The sequence below is a fragment of the Chaetodon trifascialis genome, chromosome 5 (genome assembly GCF_039877785.1).
Source record: "Chaetodon trifascialis isolate fChaTrf1 chromosome 5, fChaTrf1.hap1, whole genome shotgun sequence".
NCBI lineage: Eukaryota > Metazoa > Chordata > Actinopteri > Chaetodontiformes > Chaetodontidae > Chaetodon > Chaetodon trifascialis.
The window spans coordinates 17695240-17707179 of record NC_092060.1 but is presented as its reverse complement, the minus strand read 5'-3'; the positions used below and the strand labels follow the sequence as shown (position 1 = coordinate 17707179).

At 41.7% G+C, this 11940-nt stretch overlaps 2 protein-coding genes across 2 annotated transcripts; both read left to right on the top strand.

Moving 5' to 3' along the window:
• The first annotated feature begins 1296 nt into the window (after positions 1-1296).
• Positions 1297-5890, top strand: smtnl1 (smoothelin-like 1). Its single transcript, XM_070963030.1, has 5 exons — positions 1297-1480; positions 3385-4031; positions 4132-4246; positions 4393-4544; positions 5318-5890. The coding sequence occupies exons 1-5, from the start codon at positions 1409-1411 to the stop codon at positions 5700-5702; spliced, it is 1371 nt and encodes a 456-aa protein (XP_070819131.1). The 5' UTR covers positions 1297-1408; the 3' UTR covers positions 5703-5890.
• Positions 5891-6750: 860 nt separating this feature from the next.
• Positions 6751-11546, top strand: LOC139331325 (uncharacterized). The gene is made up of 4 exons (XM_070962749.1): positions 6751-7166; positions 8668-8768; positions 8853-8928; positions 9455-11546. Exons 1-4 carry the CDS (start codon positions 6872-6874, stop codon positions 10258-10260), a joined length of 1278 nt encoding a protein of 425 aa, XP_070818850.1. The 5' UTR covers positions 6751-6871; the 3' UTR covers positions 10261-11546.
• Positions 11547-11940: the final 394 nt, after the last annotated feature.

The following is an 11940-nucleotide window of genomic DNA, read 5'->3' as shown; positions in this document are numbered from 1 at the left end:
TACTTTTTATAATTCAAGTACATTTTGCTGATAATACATACTTTTATTTAAGTACGGTTTTGAATGCAGGACATTTGGTGTGGTATCATTTCTTTTACTTGAGGAAAGTATCTTTGTGTTTTTGGGATGTTTTTCTGTTTGTTTGCTGGGTAATAACTTAAAATAGCCCGGTACATTCTGTACATGTAACATCACTTGGAGTTTGGAGTGGGTGAAGTTACTGTAGATTGACTGACTCACTTCATGCTGATTTACAGTACTAAAGCTGCACTGAGTGCAAAGCAAACACAGGGGAAGATATTCACTGCAAATCAGACTAAAGACAGAACTCAAGTGTTTGTCAGGAGATACATGAGGATTAAAATGAGTTAACGGCTCTGGGCAGAATTCAAGGTGAGGTCCTTTTTCTTCGCTTTGTGACAGCTGTGTGCTGAGTCATTGACAGTTTATTTCTAAGTCAACAACTCTTATTCTTATTCACAAAAAAGTTCCTTTAATTTGTTTTCGTGTCACATTCAGGAAATACGCTTTCTTGTTTTCTTGCTGAGAGAAAGATGAGAAAAGTGTCTGTAGAATTAAATATGAAGCTACAGCTTGGAGACAGTTAGCTTAGCTTAGCATAAAGACTGGAAATGGGGAAACAGCTAGCCTGGCTTTGTTCAAAGTCAACAAAATTTGCACCTCTAAATGTCATGAATTAACCTCAAATAAAGGACACAGAGTTATGTGCTGAGCTGTAACATGGCTGAACAAAGAAATAGTTTGACCGGTTTCTGTATGCCTACCTTGTTTTAAGTCTTCGTGCTAAGCTAAGCTAACTGACAGAGAAGAGAGTAGTATTAATTTTCTCATATTACTCCTAGCAAAAAAAGCAACTGTGGGACTTTAAGTTGATTGACCACATTTTATAATAAGAGTCAAAAGGAAGAGGTAGACTGTGTGTCTGTGCGCACAAACATATTTAAAGGACCCAGGTGTGTATCATATGTGTGTGTACAGCCGTGGTTTCCACAGCAGACGCAGCTGTCTGGCCCGTTGGACTGTGCCTATGTCACTGCGACTCTATTTCAGGACCCTGTGTTGTCCAAAAGGTCAGATAAAGAAGCATAGGAATCCTCACAAAGCAGCAGAGGGTGGGGGTGTCCGGTGAAAGGGGTTGAAGGCGAGTATCCACAAACCAACACACACATCACAAACACGGGCCAGTGCCGACAGAGAGAGGGAGACAGGGACTCAAAGCAGAGCAGTGAGGAGCAGAGAGAGAGAGACGCTAAGCAGGGCTCCTGTGAAGAGGATTCACCGTCAACTGAATGAAAAAATTTAAGACAGAAAAGATCAGTCCTGGGGCCTTAGTTTAAAAAAAAAAAAATTTGACCTTTGATCCAGTGGATAAACATTTCTGGACATCATGGATGGAGAATCACTCAGCCAGGAGTGCACAGAGACAACCAGTCCGACCGGCACCACCAACAGCAACCAGGTTTGCGTTTTTTTACATGTTAAATCAAAAAGTTTTTACATTTGTAAAACACACAGTGAGTGGTGTGACGGTCTGTACCAGGAATAGGCAGTAAGAGTATTCGTGGCCATGGCAGGTGTTGTGTTTGGACAGCATGACAGGAAAGGCTGCGCTACACCTGTTCTTACTCCTGCCTGGAGAAGCTAACACACAGACACAGAAAAACTCTGTAAAGTAATCCTCATGTGCACACACACACAAACACACTGTGGAGTTTCCTTTCCCCTCTGATGAGTCACCGCTGCGAGGCCGGTCCCAGTGTAGGTCATGAAACTTTTTATTTTAGTAGATCCAGCTTTTCAAATATGATTCATCTCTAAAATATGAATGGTGTGTGGTACATTTTGTCTAGACGACGACTGATATTGAAGATTTTAGTAAAGATTAACTAAAATTTGTATGTATTGTATCTTTTTTCAAGTCACATTAATTGATAGCACTGAGGGCATAAGAAACCATTAATGATATTTAAATGAGGAGTCAAGTAGTAGTTGGGGATTTAAAGTTTCATTTAAATGAAGCAGACTTGTATTTTAGGATCAGGCGTGATTTAAAAAGTACAAAAGGCATATTTTCCATCTGAGGTCGTATTCAGATAAGTGAGATACTCAACAAATCCCAGGGTAGAGCTTCAGGTCTCACGTTACATTACGCTCCTCAGTTTTAGGACCATGATATCCCTCGAGTAAAGTGTGGACACTAATTTTAGTGTACATCTTATGTAATGTTATAACAGAAGTCATGTCCTTAATAATTCAAATGAGACAGTCAACAGATTCATTTCATGTGCTTCTTAAAAAACTGTTGATTTGAATTCATCACAGTGGAAGTGGAGCAGGACAGAAGCAGAATAACAACAGAATGTATCAGACTTCCACTTACATTCTGTACGTCCTTTAATTGATATTGACATATCTTTTAGTTTAATTCTCATCAGTGTTGTGTGGGACGATTAATTATCTTTCAGTTTAAGCGCAGGAATGCCAAAAATGGTTTTGTGAAAAAATTTAGTAGTTTGAACACAACTGGACACTAAAGCTCTTCACTGGCAGCCAGACTAATGAACAAAACAACAGTAAACATGTCTGTTATAAATGAATGAATGAAGACATACATGTATTTTCCCCTGGTGGGTCAGTGAGGCTTATTTTAAGTGGTTTGACACATGAGTGACAAGGTAACATAGAGCTCCTCTTGAAAATATTTAATGGCAGATGTTAGATTTAACACAACACAGAAAAGTTGGGACGTTGTGGAAAACATAAATAAAAAGGTTTATGTCCCCAAACCCATTTAGTAATAACCTTTATACCATCATGTGTTCACAAAGTGGCGAACCTCGCTCCATCCTTGCTGGTGATGGACTGAGCCTTTCCAGGATGCCCCTTTCATACCCAATCATGATACTATCACCTGTTACCAATGAACCTGTTTACCTGTGGAATGTTCCAAACAGCTGTTTTTGGAGCATTCCTCAACTTTCCCAGTCTTTAGTTGCTCCTGTCCCAACTTGTTTGCAACACGTTGCTTGCATCAAATGCAGAATAAGCAGATATTTCAAAAAATCAATGACACTGATGAAGTAAAAGTTGCTCATTTATCACTGTGATGGTTTAGCTGTTGAAGGTGAATTTGATTATATTTGAATGTGATTTACAAGTAAATGTCTTAATCAAATTTAGAATGTATAAAAGGGGCATAAAGTCAAGGCATAATTGTCAACAGAGGTACAGGTTAGAAATAGATGTGCAGGTGTGAATTTAACATATAGCTTCAGATGTGACTAGATGCGCAAACATGCTTTGTAATCTATTTATCAGATCGTCTTTGACAGATGACTAAACTCTATGCTGCTTCTCCTCCAGACAGATGAGCCAGAGCTGGAGAACAGTGCAGACCCAGGGAAAGAGCCTCCAGCAGTGGAGGCAGCTGAGGGTCAGGGGGTAATGGAGGTGGGGGAGGAGGATTCAGTGCCAGAACAGGGAGGAGAAGAGGAGGCAAGTGCTGGAGACACAGACGATCCCCAGACTACTGCGTCAAAGCGTGCTGAAGATGAGGCTGAAGAGGCTGGACATGATAAAGATAAAGCCTCCACCGACGCTGACGTGAAGGACCCTGAAGTGACGAGTGGAGAAAAAGATGGGGAGGAACAGAGAGAGGAAGACAAGAAAGATGGACGGGTGGAAGAGGACAGGAGTGGGAGAGATGGAGAGGAGATGGAGGACAAAAACAAAGAGAAAGAGGAGAGTAAAACTGAGGAAAAGGCAAAAGATACAGAAAAAGATGTGAATGAAAATGCAGCAAAAGGGGGAGAGAAGAAAAAACAAGTCAAGGAAGTGAATGTAGAGACAAAAGACAAAGGAAGTATTAAGGAGGCAGAAAAACAAGGGAAACCAAAAAGAAAGAGTGGCCCTGCCTCCTCTTCTCTCTCTCGACCGAGACCCTCTGCGCGCTCAATTAGAGCATCCGCGAAAAACGACATCATTGCCAAGTTCCAACAAGGTGCCCCAGAGTAAGTCACTGTATGACACCCATCACCTTAAACACATTTAGAGAGTGACAGCAAAATGAGAGTCTGGTAAAGGAAACTGTGCAACATTTTGACGTTTTAGGACACCAATGCCCCGCAATTTCAAGATTCAGAGGTCATCTGCGGCTTCGGCCACAGGAGCTTCAATCAAACAGAAGATGCTTCAGTGGTGTCGCAACAAGACTCGCAACTATGAGGTCAGTTCAACTCAGAATCTTCATCAGATGCACCAAATTTTCAGATTTATTATCAAGATTTGGGACTAGAAGACTTACAAAATAATGTAAATAAGCCTTGATGTGCTTTGCTTTGTTCATCATCTTCCTGTCCTTTGACCTTTCAGGGGGTCGACATAGAAAACTTCTCATCGTCCTGGTGTAATGGGATGGCGTTCTGTGCTCTGATCCATCGTTTCTTTCCTGACGCTTTTGACTACAGCTCCCTGAATCCAAAGGAGCGGGAGAAAAACTTCACACTCGCCTTCCAAACTGCAGAGTATGGAGTTTTTCAATCAATTAAAGCAACAATAATCAATATTTTATACTATTATTATCACCTGTTTCTGCAACTTGTCTCTGCTTTACAGAGCTGGATAGTGAATTTCATCTCATTGTATTCACTGTCTGAGACACATCTTTACTGGTTCACTATCACTGCTCACATAGTGTTGTTTTCGTTGCAACTGCATGCTATCTGCCCAGCACCAAAAGGCAGACAGTTAGCGACTTGTCTCTGAGCATAGTGGAGCATTTAGCAGCTAAAGAACCAGATGTTTTCACCAGGGATTGGTGGAGACAAAAAAGCAGAGCTAATTGGAAAACGAACACTGTACTTACATTTGTCAGGTGGCCAAAGAACACAACTACAAACTAATGATAATATTACTATTGCTTGCTAACATGTTTGCCATTTCAACTTAAAATGTGTTGATATGTCAATAGTGTGTTCACAACTTGTTTCTGTTGCCTCCGTGTGCCTTAAAAAATCTGTTATTGCAGGTTTAAGAGTTATTGCAAATGGGATGAATGCAAACTCTTGCACCTACATTTCAAAAAAACAGCACTTAACCAGAGGAACAGCTGTCAAATTGCTTTTAGAGAGGATAGTTCAATTTGTTGATGGTGGATTTAGCTTCCCATGCATTTTGCTGGTTAGGTTTATTCCTGTTATATACCTACATATTCCTGTTATTTCTGCATACGTGTCACTGCTTTTTCTCACTTCAGTTCTCTTCTTTCTTCTCTCTCCATCGCTCCACTCCCTGGCAGGTCTCTGGCCGACTGCTGCCCTCTGCTGGAAGTGGGTGACATGCTCATGATGGGTAACAACCCTGACCCCATGTGTGTGTTCACATATGTGCAGTCCCTCTGCCACAGCCTTTCCAAAATAGAGAAAGAGAGGAAGGACAAAGAGAAGGAGAAGAAAGACAAGGCTGGTGATGAGGGAGAAGAGAAAGAGGAAGGGGAAGATGCAGCAGGGGAGGTGTCATCTGAGAAGGACGAGGGAGGGTCCGCTGAGAACGGGACGATGGAGATCCGAGAGGAGAAACAGGATGATGTTACAGAGACAGAGGCAACTGCCGAGGAGGAAAATGCACCAAGCAGCTGTGAGGTGGAGGGAGGTGGAGGAGCGTCAGTGGAGGCAGAGTCCTAGAAAAATACTGACGACAAACAGAAAGACTGAAAAGACCAAAAAGATTGTTGATGGCTGCAGAACGACAACGAGTAAGTCTTAGTTTGGTGCTGGACTGACTGGGACAGAAAGAGGTGCATCAGGTTGACCCGGAAGTCAAAGGCTGGCAATATGATGTGACATTTACCTGTATGTTTGAAAGTGTACTGTGCTGTGTTTTGTTTTGTTTTTTTAATTCACTGCTGTGTTGTTGTTTATGTTTGTTTTGAGCACAAAGAGCAGAAATGCCCAGTTCCTCCATTTGCTCTGTGTTAACAGAAAAGCTGAATAAAATGATGGACCTGTGAATTGGAAAGCCGATTGCACAACAAGAAAATATTTGTGTCGAAGGAATATGTGACGCCCAGTCAAGCTGAATGGAATGAATGATGCCAGTACCATGGTATACTCACAATGGTAACGGGATGAGAGACAATAGTATTTTATAGAACACACATTATATGACACTTCATAGACAAGTACAATACAATGGAAGAATGTGAAAAATCTAACTTAAAAGGTCATGATTTGCCATATCTGAGACATTTTTCATGAAAAGATTCTTGTTTCTTCACTGATTCAAAATGGATAAACATAAACTTCATTAAAATTGTAAATCCATCGCAGTTTGACTCAGTTGAGGCCACTACTCTATCAATAATAAAGCCAATCAATAAGAAAGCCATTGCTGCTGTATGACATTTAAGAGAGTGTGAGGTCTATAAAGAAAAGGTTTGAAATGAATCGTGATTGATAACCAGCTGTCGAAGAACTGTACAACTAAAAAAGAACAGAATGTTAAAACTACATAAAAACCTTTTTAAAATGCTTTGAAAAAAAAAATGTTTACATGATTTATAAAAACGTGATTAAAACAGGCCTTTTTCATGCATCCAGGTTTACTCTTTAGTTAAGGCCGTAGATCAAAATACACTACATTGTGTGACTGATTATTAATAGATGCTCACTGATATGAGAGCAAAATAAGAAGTCATGAAACACGTCAACATGAGCTGCACCCGCTTTCTAGGAGTTACGGTAATCAGCGTCATGTTACCGGAAAGGCCATTGTGTTGTCCCCTTTGTAAGCTAACCCTGCGGTCGTGTTGCGCGTTTTTCCAACATAATTCTCGGCTGCAGCTGGGTGAAACATGTCTGCAGACATGCCGCCGGGCAGCCTCAATCTGGAGTCCCAGCTTTTGTCCATAATGGACGTGCTGGTGAAAGCGGCGGTGACGGAAATCAGTCAGCTGTTCTCGGAGAGCTCAGCGTCCCTCCGCCTGCATTTAACCCAGAGCCTGAAGGAAAACGAAGCCCTGAGGATGAGGATGAAGGTGATGAGGAGTGAGCTCTTCTCCCTCAGGCTGCAGACCAGGACGAACCGGCCGGCCAGCCGCTTTTCCCCTATCCGAGGAAACACCCCCAAACCACGGGCTAAATCACAAGGTAACGAGTACTTTTAGTGTAAAAATACTTTACTCGAATAACAAGTAACGGTCTGCCTGCTGCTGGTTAGTTAACAGTTAAATACACAGTTTTGTTAAACTGATGTTAGCAGTTATTTAAATGTTTTTTTTTCTCTTTTTTTTTTTTGAACAAGAAAAGTATATTAGTTGAAAAGCCTCTAAACTGTTAATGAAGCGCAGCTGCTCCTCGTCACGTGACACCAACGTCACGACTTGAAGTTAAAATACGAGTTTGATCAGACTCACTACATGTTTATGATTAGTTTAATAAAGTTAGTTAAGTACATTATTGAGGCTAATTCGAAGTACAATTGAAGTGAGAAGTTTGCAGACGCTTCAAGTCATTAAAAACTCATTTTACCACCCAAAAGATTCGACGTTAATTGTTTTTATTAGGTCAGGTCGGACCAAGAATGAAGTCAAGGCGGAAGTGCCAAAAACTGCAGTTCCTCGAGCGGCCACTTGAGGCTGGCTCCAACAGCAAGTCAGTCTCCATACAAACCCATAATAAAATACGGGTTAAATATGATATCACCAAATATGATATCATGTGTTATGCATGTGGATGGGACATCTACTTGCGCATGACCCAAGTCATTTTTCCAACTACTGTTTACAGTTTGCAATTATTGTTTACATCATTTAACTTATAATCAACTATGTCCCAATTCCAGTGGGTCAGAAGTTTATGTACATTAATATGACTGTGCCTTTAAACAGCTTGGAAATTTTCAGAAAATGATGTCACGGCTTTAGACGCTCTGACTGACATCATCTTTGAACCCCTGTGGATGTTTTTCAAGGCCAACATCACATCCAGTGTGTCTTGGCATCATGGGAAAATCAAAGAAATCACCCAAGAACTAGTAACTTTGGACCTCCACATATCTGGTCTATCCTTGGGAGCAATTTACCAATGGCTCAAGGCTGCTTGTTCATCTGTGCAAACAATAATATGCAAGTATACACACCACATGACCACGCAGCAGTCATACGCCTCAGGAAGGAGACAGAATCTGTCTCCTAGGATGAACATGTGAGATGCTGGAGGAAACGGGTACAAAAGCCTCTGCATTCACTGAAACATGTGTCATGAAAGGCTGCTCGGAAAGGAAGACGCCACTGGTTCAAAACATGTTGTGGGGCCACCTCACTACAGGAGGAACTGGAACAAAGGAATGAATGTATCTACATCTACATTAATGTATTACAAGTCACAATGATTGTCCAAACCTCTATTTATTATACAGCCTATATCCTCAGCATATTGAAAAATATCATTAATAGTTCTTTTTTCCCTCAAGTCCTTGGATCATGCTGCAATTGCTCGTATTTTTGTCTGAAAATGTGCATTCTACTTATAAATTCTTTGAGTAAACCCTTCCCAGTTCATTATAATACAGTATTCATTGCAATGCTTTGCATTTGACTCCTCTGTCACCATCAGCGGTTGTGAAGTTATGTCTTTTTCTTGCCTCTAGTTATCATCAAGCCACCAGCGGCTCAGAAGAGTGTTGGAGAAGCAGCTTCTATTTCTCTACAATCCGAGAACAAGACTTCCTCCTCTGCCACTCGAGTGACGGTAAATTTATTCCACACAGCACTTTCACTAACAGGTTTGTTTGAGGTTTTTCTTTGCTCATGCATATGTATTCTTTCCTGTTAGTGTGCAGATGTGGAGACCCCAGATGTCATCCTGATCAAAGATGAGGACGACATTGGAGGATGTGGGCCAGTTGTAGGTGAGCCGGCTGCTTTTAATCATGTAATGCTTGGTAGTTCGTTTGTAGGCTCTCGTGAGCTCACAGGGATTCACAGAGCGCACGAGCAGGTCGTCAATCAATCTTTTAATTAGATTATTTATTAGATTCCAATATGTTTTCTGCTTCCAAAATGCATATCAACAAAGGCTGGATCAAAATCCAAAGAGCGTATCTTGTGATGTTATTTTTATGTGATTCATTAAATTTAAGCATATGTCATGCTGGATGTCAGGGAGAAGGCTTGCAGGGTGTTTTATTAAAAGACTCAAACACAATGAATGGCATGACTCAAGCCATGACACATAACTGTCTAACGTCCAGCACTGGCTGATTCAATACTTCAGGAAGGACATTTTGATAGACATCACTGTACTCATTATTTTAAGATGCAGCTCTTGACGTCACATCGAGATTTGCTGAATTTTTTGACTCATAAATCACCGTCTAGAAGTTTCATACACACAAAATCTGATTTGTAATGCCATTTTGTGGTTTGCCTTTCTAGGTCAGGACGACTTTGGAAACCAAAGTACACAAAGTGTTGACGCGGGGGCTCAGAATTTAGAGTCCTCCTGCCTGACAGGTAACCATGAGGAGCTGAGAATCGTGAGCGTCCATGGACGAGGGGAAGGGCCCCTGCAGGAGGCGAGCGACACCCTCTTCACTGCCTCTGAACTCCAGGTTTTTAGCTCTCTGTCTCCTGACCACAACGTCACCCATGACACTCTGCTGACTTTCACCACAGGTTCGAATGACAGAGCCCCGATGAGGGGGATGCACGATAACAGTGTCGAACTCGCAAGAAACAGCCAGCTGGAACGAAATCATTCCACCCAAATGGCTTCATCAGCAATGAATCCTGCAATAAAAACACCAGTCGTCGGAGCTGATGGTCATGTGGGGCACTCCAGTCATGTCAGCCAGTTTCCCCAGCAGCAGAACATATTCTCTCACACCATCAACAAATCCCTTGACTGCAGCTTCTGTGGTGAGGGCTTCATCAACCGCGAAGACCTGATTGTCCACCGGGCAACCCACACCGGGGAGACACCCGTTCCCTGTTCCTTTTGCGGCAAGTCATTCGTCAACAAGACCACGCTGACCATCCACATGCGCATTCACACCGGGGAGAAGCCGTACGCCTGTACGCAGTGTGGGAAACGCTTCACGCAGAACGGCAGCCTGAAGATCCACCTGAGGACTCACTCTGGGGAGAAGCCGTACACCTGCAATCAGTGCACCGCCAGCTTCAACAACCCAAGCAACCTGCGCAGGCACATGATCACACACAGCACGAACGGAGTGCTCTGACCAGGAGATGCAAAGGCTTTTCAGCATGCTGCTTTTACTGACTTGTGCTGCAGTGTGCATTTTGGGAAAATGTGTTTCTCATGGCAGTATCTCACAGGCTTCAGTGTTCCTACTATTGCCACAATAAAAGGAAATGAAATGTACTTAATAATCTGCAAGTAAAGCGATGTATGTTTTGACAACTTCCTCATAGAAATAAGTGAACTGATTCAAAATAAGGACACAAACAAGCATGATTTCTGTTCAGTGTGATGACAGCAGCATTTGGAAAACAGCCTCCACAACTAAAATGGCTTTTTAATTTTCTTCCATGGCTCATGGGACTGCCAGTGTAAATTTTTTTGGCTGTCTGAAAAGCAGATAAACTTGCACGCATCTCGTTACGCCTTCATGTCCAAAATATACAGTACCTTCATTTAGATGTAGTAAATGCCTCATTTTTTTTTTTTAACTTGGCACATCCAACTCTGCATATCATACAACTGTAGCTCAGTGCGAGCTAAAAAATCATTTAGTGTATAAACGACAGTCATTATCAGTGATCTTGAGTTCCAAAAAACATTGGGATGCTGTGCAGACTGTAAATAAAAAACGAATTTGCAAACTTTACCGATAATGAAAAGAAGAACATGAAGGGGAATGTCTGTGTTTGTCTGGTCCAATGAAGGAAATGCCTCATATTCACATTAAGGTGTCACATTGATGCAACAGTCCTGTCAGTCCAGTATTGCCACAGAGCAGGTCCCACTCACTGATTTGCCCACATTGGCCCAATGCAAATACTACTATACAAATTTCTATTGTGTCGTGGTATATATTGCTATAGAGCGCAATACAAGCTGTTACAAGAGTGTAAACAAAAGTGTCTTAGACTTTTTAAGCTACAAGCAGTTTACAGTTTGACTAAACTTCAGACTGGGGTTTATCAACCTGAACATTGTCACTTTTTAGGAATTAAAAATGTTTGGTTTGCTGTATAGTGAGCTGCATACCTGGCATAAGGTGAGGGCCATTAACCTATCTTCCACGTGTGTGTGTGTGTGTGTGTGTGTGTGTGTGTGTGTGTGTGTGTGTGTGTGTGTGTGTGTGTGTGTGTGTGTGTGTGTGTGTGTGTGTGTGTGTGTTTCATTTAAAAAGCTAACTACCTCTACTGTTGTCTGTGTTGCAGCTCTCCTTTTTGTACTTCCTGGATTGTTTGAAACTGGGCAATAATGAATTTACCGTGGCTTGTCTGTGGTTTTGTAATCTGAATGTAAAAATGTGAATAAATATGCATTTTTTTAAGCTTCTATCAACATGTGGCACGTTTATCATTTTGCACCTCTAGAGAGCAGCATTGTTTTTGCTCCCAGTGATCACTGTGACTCAGGTTTGCTCATACTGTAGCACTGTGGGGGACTCATAAGGAAACTGGGGGAAATTCCTTGCATTGTTCCTCTTTCCAGCCTGCCCACACATAAGTATTGTTGATCGGGCTCCTATTGATTTGCCTTTGAATTCACCCAAAGGTCTTCAAAATCAGAAATATGTTTAACACCAATGACAGGACTATAAATACATCCGCAACAGATGTGAAATTAAGAGAATGCTTGCAGATTAACATTTGTGCTTCAGTCACAGCCATGCAGTGATGCCTAAAAAAGGTCAGCGGTCATACATGAGCCATAGTGATAGCAGAAG

What these genes read in the sequence shown, in the direction of transcription:
- LOC139331325 (XM_070962749.1), top strand. Translation starts at nt 6,872, where the DNA reads ATGTCTGCAGACATGCCGCCGGGCAGCCTCAATCTGGAGTCCCAGCTT. An exon ending in ACCACGGGCTAAATCACAAG is followed by an intron (nt 7,167 to 8,667) that starts GTAACGAGTACT and finishes TCTTGCCTCTAG; the next exon opens with TTATCATCAAGCCACCAGCG. An exon ending in AGGATGTGGGCCAGTTGTAG is followed by an intron (nt 8,929 to 9,454) that starts GTGAGCCGGCTG and finishes TTGCCTTTCTAG; the next exon opens with GTCAGGACGACTTTGGAAAC.
- smtnl1 (XM_070963030.1), top strand. Translation starts at nt 1,409, where the DNA reads ATGGATGGAGAATCACTCAGCCAGGAGTGCACAGAGACAACCAGTCCG. An exon ending in GCACCACCAACAGCAACCAG is followed by an intron (nt 1,481 to 3,384) that starts GTTTGCGTTTTT and finishes CTTCTCCTCCAG; the next exon opens with ACAGATGAGCCAGAGCTGGA. An exon ending in ACAAGACTCGCAACTATGAG is followed by an intron (nt 4,247 to 4,392) that starts GTCAGTTCAACT and finishes TTGACCTTTCAG; the next exon opens with GGGGTCGACATAGAAAACTT.